We start from the raw sequence: 21,632 nt of genomic DNA on the forward strand, positions 1-21,632 counted from the left end.
GCCCAGGTCCTAGGTCCCACCTATGTAGTGGGTGTTGGGTCTATGAGCCCCATGGATGGGGAGTCTGGAGAGATCTGGGTCTCCTAGCCTAGGTCACTGAACCCACCTATGTAGTGGGGTTGGATCCGTGAGCCCCAGGTGTTGGGGTTCCAAAAGGACCTGGGTCTCCTGGCCCAGGTCCTTGGGCCCACCTGTGAGGTATCGATGCGAGATCCCTGAGCCCCAGGGGTGGGCGGGCCTGGAGGGGCCTGGGTCTACTGGTCCAGGTCACCAATTCTACCTGAGTGGTGGGGCTGGTTCTGTGAACCCCTGGGGTATAGGGTCCTGGGGCCATGGGCCCATGATCCCACCTGTTCAGTGGGTGCTGGATCTATGAGCCCTAGGGTGGGGAGTTCTGGCATGTGGGCCCAGGTTGCCTGGCTCAGGTCCATGAGGCCATCTAGGAGAATTGGCCCTCCTCAATGTAGAGGATGGAGTGCTGGATGGCATACCTTGAAGCACATGGAGGAAATGGTAGCTCATTGGGGCCTGCAGACGGCATCTGATATATAGAGAATGGAGAACAGAATATATGCATAGCTACCCCAGCCAAATGATGACATCAAATATCTGGGTGATTGGAGACTGTAAGATCGTTGTGTCAGCTAATGGACATTGGAAGGGATTCCTCAACCATAGATTGGCAAGGTCAATAGTATTTCAAAACTATTGCATCCGCCTGGGTAGAACCTTTGGAACATGTGCTATTGTGACTCTGGGTTGATATTGGGTGGCCCTTCCCCATCCTCGGGTACAGGGATGGTTGGGAGGCCGGGTATTACCTATTCCCCTGTTTTCCTCCCCCCAGAAGTAGGAAGAAGAAATAGAAAGCTTGGAAACAATGATCAACACCCACTTCTGTATCCCTAGATCCTTCCCACTCTGATCAACTATGTAAATGTCATCTAAAATGAAAGAGAAACTTCAAAAACAAAAAACAAAACAAAAATGGTAATAAGAAATATCCAAGGGCTCTTGTGGCTGGTGCAGTGGCTCAACAGGCTAACCCTTTGCCTTGTGATGCCAACATCTCCTATATGGGCGCTGGATTGTGTCCTGGCTGCTCCAGTTTGGATTCAGCCTCCTGTGCATGTCCTGGGAAAGCATTGGAGGATAGCTCAAGTGTTTGGAACCCTGTATCCATGTGGGAGACCCAGAAGAGGCTCCTGGCTTCGGATCAACTTAGCTCTAGACATTGTGGCAATTTGGGGAATGAATCATCAGATGGAAGAGCTGTCTGTCTCCTATCTGTGAATCTGCCTTTTGATAAATAAATCTTAAAAAAAAACCAGTAGTGAGAATTAAGAGGAATTATATGTATGAAGTGCCTTATACTGTATTAAGGATTTAGTTATTGATACGATGAATAGTAAGTAATATAAAGTAATACACATCCCTTGTAGTTTAATTTTATACTGTCACTGGGAAAAAATTTAATTTAGCAGGTTTATTCTCTCAATTGTAATTACATTTACTAAGAGGCACCCACTCTTTTTTTTTTAAACCCTTACATCTCACTATTTAATTATGAATTGAAAGTTAATATTTATTAGACTGGTGGTTTGGAGCTAATTGTAAATCAGAGTGCTGTGAGGTGAACCATGGAAGATTTTTTCCTAGCTTTTTTGGAGGCTGTTTTGTCACAGTAAGACACATTTCTATTGAAACCCATTGTTCACATATACACATACATGCACACAAAACAAATAATAGTTTTGTGAAATGACACCTTTGCTAAATGTGATACAATTTGATATTTTTTGTTCTGTTCTCATTCACTCGAATTTCTAGTTGTGGCATATTTTATGGGTGATTATCTATGCTTTAAAAACACTGGTGTAAAATAATAAGATTGAGTAATGGAATTGAACTGATAATGAGGAAATTCCCAGTTTCCCTAGTTGTTGGTGATGTGATTTTTGGGCATGTTAATTTCTGCTGCTTGTATTCTAGTGACTTTGAAATATGGTATCTCATTCAGTGAGTTTTTGAAAGGATTACATAATATGTTCTGTTATTGTATTGCAAGGTATCTGGTATTCACTGACTGAACAATTACTGTTTTCGAAAGGCTGTTATCTTTTATTATGTTATTTGAGAAGTAGAGACAGAGAAAGATCTTTCATCTGCTGTTTCATTTCCCAAAGTCATGCAGTAACTGGACCTCGGTGAGGCTGAAGCTAAGAGCCTTGAGCTCGGCAAGGGTCTCACGGGGGCGGGAGGGAGCCGAGTACTTGGGCCTTCACCTGATGTTTCTTGGTGTACAGGTGGGTGCACTAACAGAGGAACTAGCCCCCAGTCTTGTATTCTAATATGGGATGCAGTTGTCCCAGATGACATCCTAAGCCAGACCTCCTCTGAATAATTAGGTTTGAACATCCCAGCGTACTACCACTCCTGCTGGGCTGAGTGCCCCAGTGTGGTACGACTCCCGTTGTACTGAAAATAAAGGGATGGAGGCAAGTGTTGGACAGAGTGGTTGAGATAGTACTCAGGGTGTTTGCATCCCATATAGAGAGTACTTGGTTTGAGTTCCAGATCCTCTGCTGCCATTGTTAATATGCGTCCTGAGAGGCAGCAGGGGATGCCCAACTACTTGTGTCCCTGGGACCCACCTGAGAAACATGGATTGACTTCTAGACTCCTGGCTTTGGCCTTTACCGGACCTAATTGTTACAGGCATTTGGGAGCGTGAATAGGCAGGTGGGTGTCTCTATGTTTGTGCCTTTCCAATAAAATGAAAACAATTTTTAAAAGAGAACCAAAAAAGAAAGTAGTGGAGGAAATAGACAAATGCTTGCCCTCCTTGGGTATATCCTGGAGCAGAGACCAACATGTTGTTTTATTGTTTGTAACAGCCTTTGTTACCGCCTGGGCCTTTAGAAATGACTCCTGAAAATCGAGAGGACAGCAATGGACTATTCAAAGAATTTCTGCTGACATGGGCAGAAATGGACAAGGTATCATTTAAGAGGGCTTACGGCTCTTAAATCATCTGTGAGGGTTGCACACACACACACACACACACACACGCACGCACTAACTTGGTCTCTTTCAATGTTTCAGTCCAGTAGTAAGAACAACGAGAAGACATTATCTGGCATTAAAAGGTAAGCTAAAATTCTTGTACTGTTTTATACTTTTTGAAATATATGAATTTAATATTCTTTGAGATTTTTGTTACAAAATTACAAACTAATTCAGGAAATCCTGAAAGTGAGGTGGAATGATTACCCATAATGTCTACTTTCTAACAGCTGTTTTTGTTGTGTATGTTTCAAGTATTACCATGTGCACTGCTACTGGGATGTAACCTTCATTAGGCCCTGGTTGTTGTCTCAATAATTGAAGCAGTGCCTGGCACACAGTGTATATTTGTTCAGTGTTGAAAAATGAGTGAATTAAAGATACTTTTACTTTGTTGTGTTTTTATGTTCTGCATTGTGCTTTTTTCCTTGGTGGTTGCATGTTCTCATGTTGTGCCCAGATTTTGCAATCCCCAGAAAATCATCAGGAGTCATAAGTTGATGCAAAGGCATAAAGGTGGTTTATTCAGACTAGGCTCCCAGCTACTGCCCCAGCCTACCACCCAGAGCTGCCACCACACCAGCCCATCCCGGCAGGCTGCAGCAGTAGAAACAACAGGGACAGAAAAAAAAACAAGATTGAACAGCACAGGGTTCTTATACATTTCAGGCCAATTCCATATAATTATACAGTCATGATTCGTCAGTTTAACTGTTACCTTTTTTTTTTTTTTTAAAGATTTATTTTATTTTCATTACAAAGTCAGATATACAGAGAGGAGGAGAGACAGAGAGGAAGATCTTTCTTCCGGTGATTCACCCCGCAAGTGACCGCAAGGCCAGTGCTGTGCCGATCTGAAGCCAGGAACTTCCTCCAGGTCTCCCATGAGGGTGCAGGGTCCCAAGGCTTTGGGCTGTCTTCAACTGTTTTCCCAGGCCACAAGCAGGGAGCTGGATGGGAAGTGGATATGCTGAGATTAGAACCGGCGTCCATATGGGATCCTGGCACGTTAAAGTCATGGACTTTAGCCACTAGGCCATGTCGCTGGGCCCTAACTGTTACCTTTTTTAAAAAAGAACAAGTTGGGGCTCGGCGCGGTGGCGCAAGTGGTTAAGTTCCTTGCCTTGCACACCCGGGATCCCATATGGGCACCGGTTCTATCCCGGCAGCCCTGCTTCCCTTCCAGCTCCCTGCCTGTGGCCCGGGAAAGCAGTCGAGGACGGCCCAAAGCTTTAGGACCCTACACCCATGTGGGAGACCCAGAAGAGGCTCCTGGCTTCAGATTGGCATAGCATCGACCGTTGTGCTCACTTGGGGAGTGAATCATCGGACGGAAGATCTTCCTCTCTGTCTCTCCTCTCTGTATATCCGCCTTTCCAATAAAAAAATAATAAAAATAAATCTTTAAAAAAAAAAAAGAACAAGTTGGCAGGCTTCTATTGGTGGGTTTGAAGCAAACAAATTTCAAAAAGTACAAACTGACGGGCTATAGGGCAGTGGGTCTTATCTAACCCCAGGGGCCTCCTTCCTGAGGAGTGCTCTGCTCACGGGACCTGCCAGGTGTCCTGCCGGGGGTCACGTAGACATCAGGCCTGGAGTTCACACAGCCCCTAGCCAAGCAAGTAAGGCAGAAATCACAAAAGCAGAAAACACTTAGATTCTTCACTAGCATCTTTAAAATTACTGAATAATTTTATAGTATTCCATTGAGTGGTAGGGTTCACTTAGCTTTCTCCAATGTGTTTGCCAAACTGAAACCTATATGGGACCCTGACACAAACAAGGTGGGGATTTAGCCACTAGGCTATTGCATTGGGCCCTTAAGGTTGTTGTCTATATAGTTGTGGGGTGTGTGTGTGCACATATGCACACATATGTACAAATGGCTTTGCGTGTGTATGTTTGTGTAGTTTCTTAGGATAGAGTCTGAGAAGTGGGATTAATATGTCAAATACAGTTTTTGTGGCTGAGTTTTCCAAATTTTTTCTTTTGAAGACCTTACATAAACGTGCTGTGTCCCTAGCATTCTATGAGTTTAACTATAGCTAACTAGTTTTGGGGGTTGTAAGATTATCAAGGCTGGTGCCAGGGTATAGCATGCTGGGCCTCTGCTTGTGGTGCCAACATCCTATATGGATGCCAGTTTGAGTCCTGGCTGCTCCACTTCCCATCCAGCTCCATGCTAATGCATCTGGGAAAGCAGGGAAAGATGGCTTAAGTTCTTGGGTTTCTGCACCCACGTGGGAGACCTGGAGGTAGTTCCTGGCTTTGGATCAGCTCAATTTCAGCCCTTGCAGCCTTTTGGGGAATGGGCCAGTGGATGAAAGATCTCTCTTTCTCCATAAATCTGTCTTTCCAATAAAAAGAAAGAAATCTTAAAAAACATATTTTCAGGTGTGATCTTATGATTGAAAAATACTGCCTTGCTGTTGTATGAGAAGACGTTAGCCTAAGGCTGCGGTAATGGAACTGCTTATTGTGTTGGGAGTGTTGCTGCTGCCGCTTCTTTCCGGTGTTGGTAGAATACAACCATTTTTATTTCCATGCCATAGTTAAGAGTCCGTCTTGTGAAAGGGAATTGGTAGCTCCTGATGAATTATTTCTAAGAACTTTCTGTCCACCAACTCAAGTGCAACTTGATGAATTTCACTTTGGATTATTTCCTCGATCTCTGTGGAGCTGTAGTACAGGCTTTCTGTAATAGAGTTGTTTTTCGTTCCTGGTTTACCTATATACCAAGAAATCGATTGTTTTCTGCTGATTTCCACTTGCAGTGTGTGGTTCCCCGCAGCTGTTCCATACCTGATGACACTCGAAACAGTATTTCTGCTGAGCACTGGTTCTTGACACACTATACAAACTGTGCAATATGTGGCTGTGCTCACTTCAGAGACACCTGCACAATGCCTTAGAAGCCACAAAATCGCCTTCTTCAGAGACCTTTAAATCTACTGCTCCATCGTTGTAGTCTAGAATTTATGCCCTTAGACACTAATCAGCAACATAAATTAATCCACCTTCCTGATAGGATGTGATATTCTGTTTTCATATATTTTATGTTTTAAATTCATTTTAATCTTGTAAACCTTTTTAGGATACCATTGAGGTGGCATCGATAACTTTAGCATCCTGTGGATGCACAAATCTATCAATTAAATGACATACTGAAGAAGATACTACCTCATTTGGTTTCTGTGGTTACTAGGAAGTTAAATGTTTTCCCACATATATTTACTAATTATGATTTTTATTTTTAAATATTTTGCTTATTTTGGTTGTTGGAATTGATCTTAATTTTTAGTTAATGTTTTAATTTTCTCAGCTATAAAGCCTACTTAAACGGCATGGCCATTAATGAAGATACTGTTTGTAAAGTTACCCAAGGCGCAGTGTGCTCCATGGCTTTTCACCCATCAGAAACTAGAATTTTGGTGGCGGCTGGGGCCAAATCTGGGCAAGTTGGACTTTGGGATTTGGTAAGTTATTGTTTTTTTTTTTTTTTATTAAGGTTTGACCGAAGCAAATAATCCGGAAGAGAATAGCCCACAGGCATTTATTTATAAATGTTGCTTGTGATTTGTATTTGTACTTTATGATGTGAAATTTTAGAAATCTGGAGGAATTTGTTTTATAGAACTTGAGCATTTTTAGTCTGAATATCATTAGCCATCTGGGTACAAATTAACTGCCAGGAAACTTTTAAGTGTATATGTGGAAAGATCACAAAGTTCTTAGTTTTCAAATTGTGATTAAAATGTGGCCTACTAAAATATGGAGGTGTTTAATTCTACTACCCTTTTATCTAATGTCGTAAGCCCCAAGGTTTTGGTGTTGGAATCCTTTGAGAGTGATCAGGTCATGAGTGGGATTAGTACCCTTAGAACAGAAGCCCGAGGGAGACCCTCTTCCTCATTTTGCTGTGTGAGGATGTAGCTTAAAGGCACTGTCTGTGAATTGGAAAGGAATCTCTCTCCACTCAGTGGGCTAGAATCTTGATTTTGCACTTCGCCAAAACCAGAACTGTGAGAATTAAATTTTTGCTGCTTACAAGCCATTCACCTGTTAGAATAGCCTGAATGGATTGTCCCTAGGCTAATCCAGTCTCCTAGCTGCATCAATGAATCTTCCTGAAATTTGCTTAGGATAATCCCAGTCATTTTATTTAAATATTTTAAAGATACTAGATTTTTTTTGCAAGTTTTTATTTATTTGAAAGGCAGTTAGAGGGAGAGATGTATCTTCCATCTGCTGGTTCACTCCCCAAATGGCTCGGGTAAGTCCAGACTGAACAGTATGGAATGTTGGTGTTACAGATAGTAGCTTTACTTGCTATACCACAAGACTAGGCTCTTTGGAAAAAAAAAAATTAACTTATTTGAAAGGTAGGGTTAGAGAGGCAGAAGAGGAGGAGAGAGATCTTTGCATCTGCTGGTTCACTCTCCAAATGACTAGAGTAGGGCCAGTAGCTAGAGCTGGGCCAAGTCAAAGCCAGCCTTATCTGGGTCTTGCACATAGATGCAGAGGCCTGAGTGCTTAGGCATTCCCCAGCAGAGAGGTCGGTAGAAAGTGGGGCAGCAGGGTCTTGAACCAGTGCTCAAATGGGATGCTGACATAATCATAGTGGCTTTACCCGCTGTGCCACACCAGCCTTAGAGAGAGATTGAGTACCCATGTACTGGCTCATTTCCCAAATGCTCACAGCACCCACCCAGATTTGGGAACTTAGTCTGGATCTTCAGATGGGTAGCAGGGACTTATCCACTTGAACTCTGACTTGCTGCTTTCCAGGGTGCTTGCTGCTCTTTTCAGCAAGAAGCTGAATTGGGAGTGGAGCCAGGACTCAGAACCTGGCACTCTGCTGGGGGATGCAGTGTCCCAAGTAGCAGCTTCACAGCTATGCCAGACATCCACCGTGTGATTATCCACTGAATGCCACCCATTCTACATATGATTTTATATTAAAGTAATTGTAGTAATACAAAATGAAGAAAAACCAAGTTAGTACTTTCTGAATTATAATTGGAGAAGTAGAACAAAGACATGAAAAATGCTGTATGGGCAATTAATGGAATGAAGAAACAATGATGACTTGAAGCAAATTGGTGTTAGTAAATTTGGCAACTAGGAAGAGATAAAAACCAAATTCTATTTTAGGAACACTGATATGAGTAAAAAGTGAGTGGAGGTAGGGGCTTGCAAGGAAAACAAATAGAGAAGTGGAGAAGTGGATTAGAATAGATTCAGGTTAAAAGGTAAGAGATAAGTGTGTTTTTTAAGATTTATGTATTTTTATTGGGAAGTCTGATTTACAGAGAGGAGGAAAGACATAAATATCTTTCATCCACTTGTTCACTCCCCAAGTGGCTACAACGGCCCGAGTTGAGTTGATCCAAAGTCAGGAGACTCTTGCATGTCTTCCAAGTTGGATTGAGGGTCTCAAGTCTTTGGGCCATCCTGTACTGATTTCCCAGGCCACAAGAAAAACTGGATGGGAAGTTGAGGAGCTGGGATGTGAACTGGTGCCCATATGGGATCCTTGCACTTGCAAGGCGAGGATTTATACACTGAGCCATCATGCCAAGCTCAAGAGATAAGTTTCTTTTCTTTTCTTTTTTTTTTGAGGATTTATTATTTTTATTGGAAAGGCAGATGACATGAACTTGCATCTGTACGGGATGTTGGTGCTGCAGAGCAAAATTTAGTCTGCTATGTTTCAGCCCCAATACAAAGAAATTTTTATTTTTGTTTATTTTTTAATTTGAAAGGTAGATTTACAAAGAAGAGAGAGAGGAAGATCTTCTATCCTCTAGTTCATTGCCTAAATGGCTACAATGGATGGAGTGTTGCCGATTTGAAGCCAAAAGTTTCTTCCAGGTTTCTCACCTGATAGCAGGGGCCCAGGGATGCGAATCATCTTGTGCTTTCTTTCTAGGCCATGACCAATGAGCTGTATTGTTAGTGGAGTAGCTGGGACACACCAGTGCCCATGTGGGATGCAGGGCTGCAGGTGGAAGATTAGACTGTTGAGCTGCCACACCAGCCCAATGCAGAGATTTTACTAACTTACTTACATTAAAAAGTCAGATTTACAGAGAGAAGGAGAGACAGAGAAGATCTTCTGTCTGCTGACTCACTCTCTAAGTGGCTGCACTGGCTGGAGCAGAGCTGATCTGAAGTCAGGAGTCAGGAGCTTATTCTGGGTCTCCCACATGGGTGCAGGGTCCCAAGGCTTTGGGCCTTTGCTGCTTTTCCAAACACAAGGAGGGAGCTGGAAGGGAAATGGAGCAGCTGGGACACGAACCTGTGCCCATATGGGATCCTGGTGCATGCAAGGCAAGGACTCTAGTCCCTATGCTACCGTGTTAGACTCAATACAAAGATTTTTAAAAATGAGAATGGAGTAAAGGAAATTAGTTTTGAAAATAGAAGACCATTTGGGGTTGACACTATAGCTCAACTGACCAATCCTCTGCCTTCAAGCACCGGCATCCCGTATGGGTGGTGGTTCAAGTCTTGGCTGCTCCACTTCCCATGCAGCTCCCTGCTGTGGCCTGGGTAAACAGAGGAAGATGGGCTAAAGCTGTGGGAGTCCCTGAAGCAGCTTCTGGCTCCTGGGTTTGGAGCAGCTCAACTCTGAGTGTTGCAGCTATTTGGGGAGTGAATCGAATATCTGTGTCTCCTTTTCTTTGTATGTCTGCCTTTCCAATAAAAGCCAATAAATTTAAAAAAAGAAAAAAAAACACCTTAGTGAGTTGAGAGAATAGTTGTTGAGGTAAGAAAGGGACAGACTTAAAGAAATTAGAGAGTGTATGAGGAGATGGAAGGAGTGGAATCTGTATTTCTACTTGTTCAAGAACTTTGACAAGAAATTGAGATTTAGAATAGTGAAGTGCAGAGCTTTTAAGTTGGGTTGATCTGCATATATGCAAAGGTGTAGAGAAATTCTTTTTCCATATTTTTCCTGGGGGCTTCAAAAACATGTCTCTATTATTGTCTTTATTCTGGTTTCTTCATCGGTCTAATTTTCTAGGCCAGTTAACCATCACATTAACAGATACAGCAGGTGTAAAATCAATATCTTACCTTTTGTATGCTAACCCCAAACTCCTACATTTATTTTTTTAAAGACTTGTTTTTATTCATTTGAACAACAGTGTGACAGGAAGAGAGACAAAAGAGAAAGAGATCTTCTGTCTTCTCTCTGTGCTCCAGGAGGCCACAGTGGCTGCCGTTGGGCTTGGGTGAAGCCAGAATCTTGGAATTCCATCTGGGTCTCTCACATGGGTGGCAGGGTCCATCTTCTGCTTTTCCCTGTTCATTAGCAGGGAGCTAGATGAGCAGCCGGGATCCAACCTGTAGTCTAATACAGGATCTTGGCCAAGTGTGCCAGAGCGCTGATCCCTCCTCCATTTTTTTTTTTTTAATTGGAAAGTCAGATTCACAGAGGGAGGGAGAGAGCGCGCGAGGGAAGGATCTTCCATCTAAGGGTTCACTCCCCAAGGGGCTGTAGCTGAGCCGATCTAAAGCCTTGATTCTCGAGCCTCCTCCAGGTCTCTCATGTGGGTGCAGGGTCCCAAGGCTTTGGACCATCCTCCTCCGCTCTGCCAGGCCACAGGCAGGGAGCTGGATGGGAAGTGGAGTAGCTGGGATACAAACCTGCACCAACATGTGATCCTGGTGCATGCAAGGCAAGGACTTTAGCCACTAAGCTATTACGCTGGACCCCAGGTTTTTTTTTTTTTAACTTTTTTAAAGGGATAATCTGTATTTAATGAAACTACGCATTTTTAATGTACACATCAGGAATTTTTTTAAAAAACAGATTTACTAACTTATTTATCTGGATGTCAGAGGGAGACACAGATTTCCGATGTTGGTTCATTCTCTAAATGTTCTCAATAGCTAGGGCTGGACCAGCTATCCCTATCCAGGTCTCCCACTCGGACCATCCCACTGCTTTCCTAGGTGAGTTAATAGGAAGCTGGATTGGAAACAGAGCCACCAGGACTCCAAGCAGCACTCTAGTAGAGGATGCCAGTGTTGTGAGGCGAGGCTTAACCTGTACTATATCATGGCCTTCAATACAGTGTTTTTGAAAATTATTTTAAAGAAAGGCTGCAACGATTGGAGCTGAGTCGGTTGGAACCCAGGAGCCAGGAGCTTCTTGCTTCTTCTGGGTCTCCTGCAGGGTTGCAGGGACTACGCTTCCATTGCTTCCCCAGGTGTGTTAGCAGGGAGTAGGGTGGGAAGTGGAGCAGCTGGGACTTGAACTGGTGTAGATATGGGATTCTAGTGTTGCAGCTTTATCAGCTACACCCACAGCACTGGCCCTGAATACAATGATTTTTAATAAGTGTACTGAGTTATGTAATTATTACAATCTAGTTTTAGAGTGTTTTCATCATCTCTATGAGATCCTTATATCTATTTACAGTTCATTCCTCTTTCTACCCACAGCCTTAGAATAATGTTCATAAATTTCTTTTCTGGCTGTTGCATATAAATGGAACCAAGCAGTGTGTGATCTTTTATGTTGGCTTTTTTCTCAGTATAATGTTCTCATTTTAAAAAGTTTTATTCATTTATTTGAAAGATGCAGAGAAACTAGGGAGGGAGAGAGAGAGGAAAAGAGTGAGGGCGAGAGAGAGGTCGGTTCCTTTGGTCACCTCATAAATGCCTGCAATTGCTGGGGCTGGGACAAGCCACAGATGGGAAGCAGAAACTCCACGTCACAAAACGTCACGTCTCCTGTTGGGGTGACAGGAACCCAAGTGCTTGTGCCGTCTTCTGTGCCTCCTGTGGGCATGAGCAGACAGCGTATTGGAAGTGGAGATGCGGCTTCGCGGCAGTCCAGAGAGGATGTAGGCTTACCGCCTGGTGGCTTACTGTGCTCTGCCATAATGATTTTAGGTTCATAACGTGTTTCTGCTTCATCTGTGTTATAGCGTGTGTCAGTGCTTTTAATTGCTGAGCACCATTTTATTTTGTTGTACTGTGTCGATTATCCACTTAGTTGATGGATATTTGAGTTGTTTCTACTTTTTGGCTAAATAAATAACCTCTAAATAAATAACCTCTAAATAAATAAAAAAAAGACTAGCAGGGCAAGCAGTTTTTTCTGTGAGTTCACCTCCTGAGCTCCCGGTAAGCATCCCTTCCCAGCTTGTTGCTGGTGGAGTTCCGGCTGCTGGTGCAGTTGAGATTGCCACTGCCGCTGGGGTATCTGTCACTGCAACACCACACTGTTTTCGCTGCTTTCCTGTGTCTGTCAGTTTCCCAGGTGCCCCTTTGCTGTCATTCAGTCCTCTCCTGTATCCTTGAATGTGCCCTCTCTGCTTTACACGTGCTAATGTTTCTCTGTTTAAATGTGTCCTTACCCTATTCCGCAGTCTTGATTTATTCTTGGAGGGCCATCTTCTGTACTCTGGTTCACTCCCCAAGTGGCAGCAACCGCTATATCTAAGCCATGCCCAAGCCAGGAGTCAGGAGCTCAGGAGCCAGGACTCCATCTCGGTTTCCCTAATGAATCGATCCATATTCATTTCCTTTTGCGTGAACATTAGCAGGCAGGTGCATGAAAGCAGAGCAGCTTGGCCTTGAACTAGAACTGTAATATGAATGCTGGTGGTCCAAGAGGTAATTTTACCTGCTGTGCCTCACCATGCCTATAAGGAACCATTTTGTTGGTTTTATTTTTTTTTAAGGTTCATTTCTTTTGGAAAGTCAGGTACACAGAGAGGAGGAGAGACAGAGAGGAAGATCTTCCATACCCTGTTCACTCCTCAAGTGTTGGCAATAGCTGGAGCTGAGTTAAGCCGAAGCCAGGAGCTTCCTCCCGTGTTCTCCTGTGGATGCAGGGTCCCAAGGCCTTGGGCCATTCTTTTTTAAAAAATTATTATTTTTTTTATTATAGTTTTGACAATCTGCATATTTAATTAGGGAAAAAGGTTCAAGGGCTACAGGAAAGTGGGTAAGACGATTTCCATATTGTTTCTTTCATGTATCTGAGGTAAAGGGGGATACTGAGGGAGAAGCCCCACCCAGTTTCCCACCCACCCCAGGTCCCAGATGTGGGGCATGCTCTGAGATACTTGCTCAAGTGGTTTCGATAGTTCACCAGTTATGAATCGCTGAGCATCTTGCACTCCAAGCACGATGAGGTTGTTGAAGAATGCACTGATTGACATAGTCCATCCTAGAGTCTCCGTTTGCCCCATATTTCACTGCCAACATATAGCTGAGGTGGTTGGTTGACTTGTTCTGTCTCCTGTCTTTTCATGGTTAGGGTTTTTAGTCCAGCATTTCGATTGGTGAGATCCCCAAAGAAACTTCATCTGAGGTGTTCCCAGAGCAGATTCTTGTGTTTCCAAGCAAGTACAGGGCCCAGCACAGTCCATCGCCCCGATCAGCTGATGGTTGCAGTTGCTGAGTTGGTTCTGTTTCCAGCCCTGTCTTCCACTGGAATCAATGGGTGTTGCAGTCCAGCCTGGTTCTGCCCAGCATATAAAACCTCACATAAAACCAGTGGGAGCTGCAGCCTAGTTGGAGCGACTCCCAATAACCCCCACCAGGCCCGCCCCCTACCCTGGTTTGCCTTGGTTTACCAGCTACTAGTCCAGTCTGTCTTTGGGCCGTTCTTGATTGCTTTCCCTGGCCACAAATAGGGAGCTGGATGGGAAGTAGAGTTACTGGGATTAGAACTGGCGCCCTCCTGGGATCCCAGTGGCGATGCAAGGTGAGGACTTTAGCCACTAGGCTCTTGCGCCGGGCCCACATTTTGTTTCTCTTAGACATTCAATGGCAATAATGGCAAATCTTGGTTATCAGAATAGAGTGTGTGATTGTAGTTTCCTTTTCTCTTTTCTTGTCTCGCTTTCATTTAAAAAGGAAAACTTCATTTATTTTTATTTACTTTAAAAAGATTTATTTAATTGATTATAAAGACAAAATTACATAGAGAAGGGGAGACAGAGGAGATCTTTCATGTCCTGCCCACTCCCCAAGTGGCTGCAATGGCCGGAGCTAAGGTGATCCATAGCCAGGAGTCTCTTCCAGGTCTCCCACGTGGGTGCAGGGTCCCAAGGCTTTGGGCCATCCTCCACTGCTTTCCCAAGCCACAAGCAGGGAGCTGGATGGGAAGTGGAGCAACTGGATACAAACTGGGGCCCATATGGAATCCCAGCTCTTGGAAGGTAAGGATTTAGCCACTGGGCCATCGTGCCAGGCCCTGCCTCATTTTGTTTTTTAAGATTATTTTTACTCTCATTTGAAAGGCCAAGTTACAGAAGGAGAGATACAGATCTTCCATCTGTTGGTTCAGTACCCCAGTGACCACATTGGCCAGAACCGAGGCAAGCTAAGCCTAGGTGAGCTGAGCTAATCCTATCCAATCCAATCTGAAGCTATGAGCCAGAATTTTTTCCACGTCATCCACATGGGGGCTGAGACCAAAGGACGTAAGTTATCCTCTACTGCCTTCCCTGGCCATAAGCGGGCAGCCAGATCAGGAATGAGCAGCTGGAACTTGAACCTGGTGCCCTGTGGGATGCCAGCGTCACAGGCAAAGGTCTATACCCCTTGTCCTTGCTTTACTATTTAAAAAGTGGGGGATCGGGCCCTGTGCAGTGGCACAGTGGTTAAGGTCCTCGCCTTGCACGCCCGGGATCCCATATGGGTGCCGGTTCTATCCCGGCAGCCCCGCTTCCCTTCCAGCTCCCTGCCTGTGGCCCGAGAAAGCAGTCGAGGACGGCCCAAAGCTTTGGGACCCTGCGCCCGTGTGGGAGTCCCAGAAGAGGCTCCTGGCTTTGGATCGGCGTAGCACCGGCCATTGCGCTCACTTGGGGACTGAATCATCGGACGGAAGATCTTCCTCTCTGTCTCTCCTCTCTGTATATCCGCCTTTCCAATAAAAAAAACATAAAATTAATCTTTTTTTTTTATTTTTTTAAAGATTTTATTTTTATTATTTTTTCATTGGAAAGGCGGATATACAGAGAGGAGAGACAGAGAGGAAGATCTTCCATCCGATGATTCACTCCCCAAGTGAGCGCAACGGGTCGATACTATGCCGATCCGAAGCCAGGAGCCTCTTCCGGGTCTCCCACGCGGGTGCAGGTTCCCAAAGCTTTGGGCTGTCCTCGACTGCTTTCCCAGGCCACAGGCAGGGAGCTGGAAGGGAAGCGGGGCTGCCGGGATTAGAACCGGCGCCCATATGGGATCCCGGGCGTGCAAGGCGAGGACCTTTAACCACTTGCGCCACCGCGCCGGGCCCCATAAAATTAATCTTTTAAAAAAAAATGTGGAGGTTCCCAGTGTCGTGGCCCATCAGTTTGAGCTGTTGCTACTACTAAGAATGCAGAAGTCCTGTACATGCATCAGTTCAAGTCCTGGCTTCTCCCTTGCAATGTAGCTCACAGCTAACGTCCCTGGGAAAGCATCAGAAGATGCTGCAGGTGCTTGGGGCTTTCTGCCCACATAAGAGATCTGATGGAGTTTCTGGTTTAGTTCTTGCCTGGCCCTGGCTATTGTGGCCATTTGAGGAATGAATCAGTGGTTTGAAGATGGTTCTCTCGCTCTCTCTTTTCCTCTCTTAATTCTGCCTTTCAAATAAACCACTATTTAAAAACTAAGAAAATAAAAGGAAAAGGAATGTATGACTATATCTGAGTGGAGTCAGATTTGGGGGCAATAGTTGCTTTGGTTCATGATGTGCCACAGGGCCTAGGAAAATAATCACCGAAATCTGAAAAGTGATGCCGTGTAGAAAGGATCATCCTTAAAAATAATCACATTAATATGAAAATTCAAGTGCATGCATTTCATGGAGTATTTACAGGACAACATATTTTTAAAAAAGTTCATTTTAATTTTATTTAAAAGGCTCTGTTTCCATTCCAAGTCCTGAGAAAAAATAGTGTAAGATGACCCAAGTGTTTGAGCTGTTAATCCACGTGAGACTTGGGTGAGATTCCTGGCTCTTTTCTTTGTCCTGGCCCTGTATTGGCCATTGAGACCATCTGGGGAGCGAAACAGCAATTAAAAGAGCTCTCTTCTCTCTTCCTCTTGGTGTAACTTTTTCAAAAACAAGTCAAAAATTATACAGAGGGAGAGAGTAAAATCTTAGCCCACTAGGCAGGGCGGAGCAAACTTTAGCTCACAAGTAAAAATAGAAATCAGGATGGAGCACAAGTCATTCCGAGCTTGACTCTTACACTAACTGATCTGCATGAGCCGGGGATACCAGACCACAGCATCCCAGGCAAAGGCCAAGGCAGGTGAGGGGCCATGCCAAGCTGGATCAGAGCAATCACTGGCATGTGCGTAATCTATGGCTGGAAACAGGCCAGTTAGGGAGCTAAGAGGACACCCTAGCTGGGTTGGGGTTCCCACTGGTGAGTGTGGGGGCTGTGTTCTAGTCTAGATATGGCTGCAGTGTTCCTTGGCACAGGTGTGGACTGGGGCTGGGTGCACCACGCTGGGCTGGACTCCAGCACCATCTGGTGCTCTGGAGGACCAGGGTAGATGTAGGATGGACTAGGCTAGGTCTCTGCCCTACTATGCCATGTGTGAGCAGTGTCTGGGTATGGATGAGCCTTGGCTGGGCTGAAACATCCAACAATAAGAACCAGAATGGGTGAAGGCCAGTCAGGAAAGGCCACTGTTCCTACTAGGACAGGAGGTGGCCTAAGTAGGACTGGCTCATGGACTCGCTGATATGCATGAGATCTGGCATTGGGAGAGGTTCTGATGGAGGGGCCTGGGCAACTCCTCTGGCAGGACACAGACCCGGCAGGTGAGTGCAGGAAACATGATGAGGAGCAGCCCAGACCAGGAAAGCTACCTAGTGGCATACAATTGGCATGGGTAGGGGGCAGACCAGGCTGAATCAGTTCACATCACCCACTGGCAAATCCGAGCACCAGAACAGAGTGCGGGTCGAGCCAGGTATGGTCGCAACGCATACCAGTGTATATTACAGCTGGGTTTGGTATGCATATGCTGCTGGGCTGGGCTAGACTGTAACCCTCTCAAGCTGGAATTGGGGGTGGGCCGGGCTGGGCCAGGCTACAACACCCACTGGCAATTGCCGAGGTGAGGTGGGCCATGTCAGGCTGGGCTGAAGCACCCAACTAGCACATGTAGGAACCAGGGAGGGAGGGGGTAAAGATGGTAGGGGGGATGTGGAGGGCCCCCCCTGCTGGAATACCTCACCTGCTGGAGATCATGAGTTGGGATGAGGGCAGACCACACCAGGCAGGGCTACAACATTTGTGGGTCTCTTGTGAGCAAGATAGGGAAGAGCCAGGCTTGGTTGACTGTCTCTACTGGTGCAATCATAATCCAGAATGGGTGAGGGTTGGATGGGCTTTGCCGCAGCATCAGATGGCAGATGCTGGCACTGGGGCTAATTCTGTCAAGCTAAGCTGCAAAACTACCTGTAGTGGGCATGATCTGGGAGTGGGCCCAAGAGGGAAATAGTGGGCACCTTCCTATTGGGTTACCACTTGTACTGGAGAGCATGAAAACCAGGGCTGGGGCAGACCTGGCTGGACAGAATGGTACCCACCAGCATGTATGTGGGCTGGATAGTGCGGCTGGTTGGGTTGAACTGGGTTTCAATGCTCATTGACATGTAGAAGAACTGAATGGGATGCAGAATAAACTGAACAAGTCTGTGGTACATACTGGCGAGTGTGGGAACCAGGGCAGAGGGCAGGGCTGGTGGTGGTTATTGGGAGTCGCCGCGACTAGGCTGCAGCTCCCACTGGTTTGTATGAGGGCCGAGTGTGTGCTGGGCAGAGAACCAGGCTGGACTGCAACACCCATCGGTTCATGTGGAAGACAGGGCTGGAAACAGAACCAACCCAGCAGTTGCAACGACCAGCATGTGAATAAGCTGATTGGGGCAATAGACTGTGCCAGACCCTGTACTAGCAAGCACACACAAGAATCTTGTCTGGAAGCACTTCAGACGAAGTTTCTTTGGGGATCTTTCCAATCTAAATGCTGGACTCAGAACCCCAACCATGAAGAGAAGTGCAGGTTCCATGGTCTGCCATGGAGTGCAAGTGTCAAACCTGAGCTACCTCAGAGGCTCAGACAAGCAATGCACAACATATCCAGGTGTACATGGAGGATGTGGCAGGCCATAGGAACCTGCAGAGGACACCTGGTACCACAACAGAGGATGCAGGACAGAACAATTCAATGAACTACCCCAGCCATGTGTTGACAGTGAAAATTTGGGCAAACGGAGACTTTAAAGTGGATTGTGTCAACTGGTGGATTCTACAGTGATTTCATTGTGCTAGGAATGGTGAGATTGGCAGTAATTTGTAACTGTTGAAATATCAAAACCACTTCAGCAGAACCTTCGGAGCATGCCCCACATCAGGGACCTGGGAGGGGTGGGAGGCTGGGTGGGACTTCTCCCTTTACCTCCCCCTTTACCCCAGATACAGAAAGAAAAAAAAAAAGCAATAATGTGGAAACAATAGTCTTACCCACTTTCCTGTAGCCCCTAACCCTTTGTGCCCCCAGTGAACTATGTAAAGATTTTCAAAAATAAAGAAAAAAAAAATCCTAGCCTTCTGGTCCCTAAATGACTACAAGGGCCAGACAGGAGTCAAGAGCTAGGAACTTGGTCCAGGCTGTCATTTTGGTGATAACATGTAACTACTTGCACAACTCTAATGGCTTTCCAGGTACAGGGAGCTGGATTGGAAGTGAAGCAGACAGGACTCGAACTGGGGTTCATATGGAGATGCTGGTGTCACAGGGTGGATTAATATGATGTAGCACAATGCTGACCGCAGAAATCTTAGGAAATGACAGCCATGTTGGTTTTGATAGTGATGAGTTAGCACTGTGTCTAGAATAAAGAGTAGATTTCTCATTTCCTGAAGATTTCACGAACCAAAATTATGTGAACAGTAATTTAGAGAGTCCAGTTTGCTGTTTGCAAAAACATGGCCATTGTTAAAATTAAATGTGACTTGTTATTGTTGGATTGAAAATTGGAAGAAAGTGGGCCTGGATGGTAGTCAAGCAGCTAAAGTCCTTGCTTTGCACACACCCAGATCCCATATGTGCTCTGGTTCTAATCACGGCGGTCCTGCTTCCCATCCAGCTCCCTGCTTGTGGCCTGGGAAAGCAGACAAGGACAACCCAAAGCCCTGGGACTCTGCACCCATGTGTGAGACCCGGAAGAGGCTCCTAGCTCCTGGCTTCGGATCGGTTTAGCTCTGGCCATTGCGGCCACTTGGGGAGTGAGCCAACAGATGGAAGATCTTCTTCTCTTTCCTCTGCATATATCTGATAAATGAACAAAACAAAATGAATTTTCTTAAAAAAGAAAATTAGCAAAAAGTGATTTCTACTGCTTTCCTTCTGCATGGAAATGTTAGTATAATTATAATTATGGGTTAAGAAAGGATTAAATATAATTCAGAATCAAGTTCTTTAATGATATAATACAGTAAATGTTGCTAATTTTCACTGGTTTTTATTTCTCCTCTAATTTCCTTCCAGTCTCGGTGCCCTAAAGAAGATGGGGTTTATCTTTTTCATCCCCATAGCCAGCCAGTTAGCTGTCTGTACTTCTCACCTGCTAACCCAGCCCACCTCCTGTCACTGAGCTACGATGGCACATTACGCTGTGGTGATTTTTCCAGAGCTGTTTTTGAAGAGGTAGGTGTTAAGGTGTTTGTTTAATTATTTATTTTAAAAGATTCATTTATTTTGCTTGAAAGAGTTAAAGAGACAGATCTATCCACTGGTTTGCTCCTCAAATGACTGCAGCCACCACAGCTGGGCCTGTCTGAAGCTGGGATCCAGGAGCTTCTTCCAGGTCTCCCACACAGGTGCAGGGTCCAATGGCCTTACACCATCTTCCACTGCTTTCCCAGACCACAAGCAGGGAGCTGGATGGGAAGTGGAGCAGCCAGGACTCAGACTGGCACCCAAATGGGTTGCCAGTGCCACAGACCCAGGATTAGCTTGATATGCCACTGCACCTTCTTGTTCATTAAAATTTGTTTGAAAGGCAAAGTTAGAGACAGAAAAAGGTCCTCTATTTGCTGGTTCACTCCTCTGGTGGTTGCAGCTGCTGGAACTGGGTAAGTCCAAAGCCAGGAGCTTCTTCCTGGTCTCCCATGTGGGTGACAGGAGCCCAAGCACTTGGGCCATCCTCTATTGTTTTCCTAGGCCATGAGCAGGGAGCTAGGTTGGAAGCAGGGCAGCTAGTACCTAAAGGAGCATGTGGGATGCTGGCACTGAAGATTGTACCTTTGTTTGCTATATTGCAGCAGCAGTCCCCAAAGTTAATATATTTATGTGTGACCTAAGATGCTACATAATCTAGATACTTCATGAAATGTCACATGAATGACTTTTGCAAGTCATGTTGGAAAAAAATGTTATAGTCTAGGGACATTAGAACTCGGTGCTTTCAGTTCAAATCTGATAAGAAGTATTGCTACTGTGTGACCTTAAAACTCACGAGGTAAGAGTCTTCAGTGGTCCAGCAGACAGCTTGGATGGTTCCATGCTCTGCAGGTTCCTTCCTGACCACTTCTTGGGAGAGTTCTGTATCTGGAGCTGGCAGCTCATGGGTGATTAGGCCTTCCATCTGGGTGGGCACACTGAGTGGTGTGTGTGCTCGGCCTCTGGCCTCTGTCTGCCCAGAGGTGCGAATGCAGGGCAGCTGTGAGCTTCACTGGCTGCAGCTGCCCTGCATTCGCACCTCTGGGGAATCCACCAGGCTGTAAACCAGGCACTGACGCTGCCCGGCATGATGCCAGCGCCTGTGCCCACTGCCTGTGTGACTGTGCCATCCTGCCTTCCACCCCACTCTTGGACACTGTGGCCATCTGTGCCTTGAAGCCAAAATATTCAAGTATGAGTTATTTACAGGGAAAGAGTCAGGAGAGGGTGGGATTGGAGTGCAGAGACCGAGCTCATAAGTGAGAGTGAGTCAGGAGTGCTTCCATCTACTGGTCAGTCTGTGAAGGCGGGGCTGGGTCCTGGAACTCCATGGTTGGGGGACCCCGGGCCCTGGGTCCATCTGCTGCTGCTTTCCCAGGCTTATTGGCAGGGAGCTGTATCAGAAGTAGAGTAGGTGGGGCTCTTAAGTGGCACTCCAGTATGACAGGGGTCAACTCCTTGTGTCACAACTGTCACAACTAGCATATTATTTTTGCAATTCATTCATTTTGTTGTGTCAGTAATGTTTATGGTATTATGCTAGGCACTATCTTGAATGTACTTTGCATTATTAAGCCTTATGGACACTATGAAATAGTTATTTAACAGATGAAAAATTGAGGCAAAAAGATTTTCTAGCTTGTTGAAGAACATAGAAGGTATACCTAGAATTTGTGCTGGAATTTGAATACCAAACTCCCATTTGTGACCTTTTTGATGTAATATACTAATTTAATTTTCATTTATAAATGTTGGACTTCTTTGGATTTGTGAGAGTTATTATGCCTTTGGTATATTAATTATTAACCAGCCTTTAGTATTTTTGTTATTAAAATTAAAAGTCTGTAGCAATTCATTGTCAT

General features: G+C 45.2%; 1 protein-coding gene across 2 annotated transcripts in view; it reads left to right on the forward strand.

Moving 5' to 3' along the window:
- Positions 1–21,632, forward strand: part of WDR76 (WD repeat domain 76) — a 57,184-nt gene that overhangs the window by 17,540 nt on the left and 18,012 nt on the right. For both annotated transcript variants that reach the window (XM_040968937.1, XM_040968938.1), the window contains exons 6-9: positions 2,898–2,999; positions 3,106–3,149; positions 6,389–6,542; positions 19,597–19,755. In XM_040968937.1, the coding sequence (XP_040824871.1) occupies positions 2,898–2,999; positions 3,106–3,149; positions 6,389–6,542; positions 19,597–19,755 (459 nt within the window). The remainder of the gene's footprint in view (positions 1–2,897; positions 3,000–3,105; positions 3,150–6,388; positions 6,543–19,596; positions 19,756–21,632) is intronic.

The sequence above is a fragment of the Ochotona curzoniae genome, unplaced genomic scaffold, assembly GCF_017591425.1.
Source record: "Ochotona curzoniae isolate NIBS_2020 unplaced genomic scaffold, NIBS_Ocur_1.0 scaffold_4701, whole genome shotgun sequence".
NCBI classification, from domain to species: Eukaryota; Metazoa; Chordata; class Mammalia; order Lagomorpha; family Ochotonidae; genus Ochotona; species Ochotona curzoniae.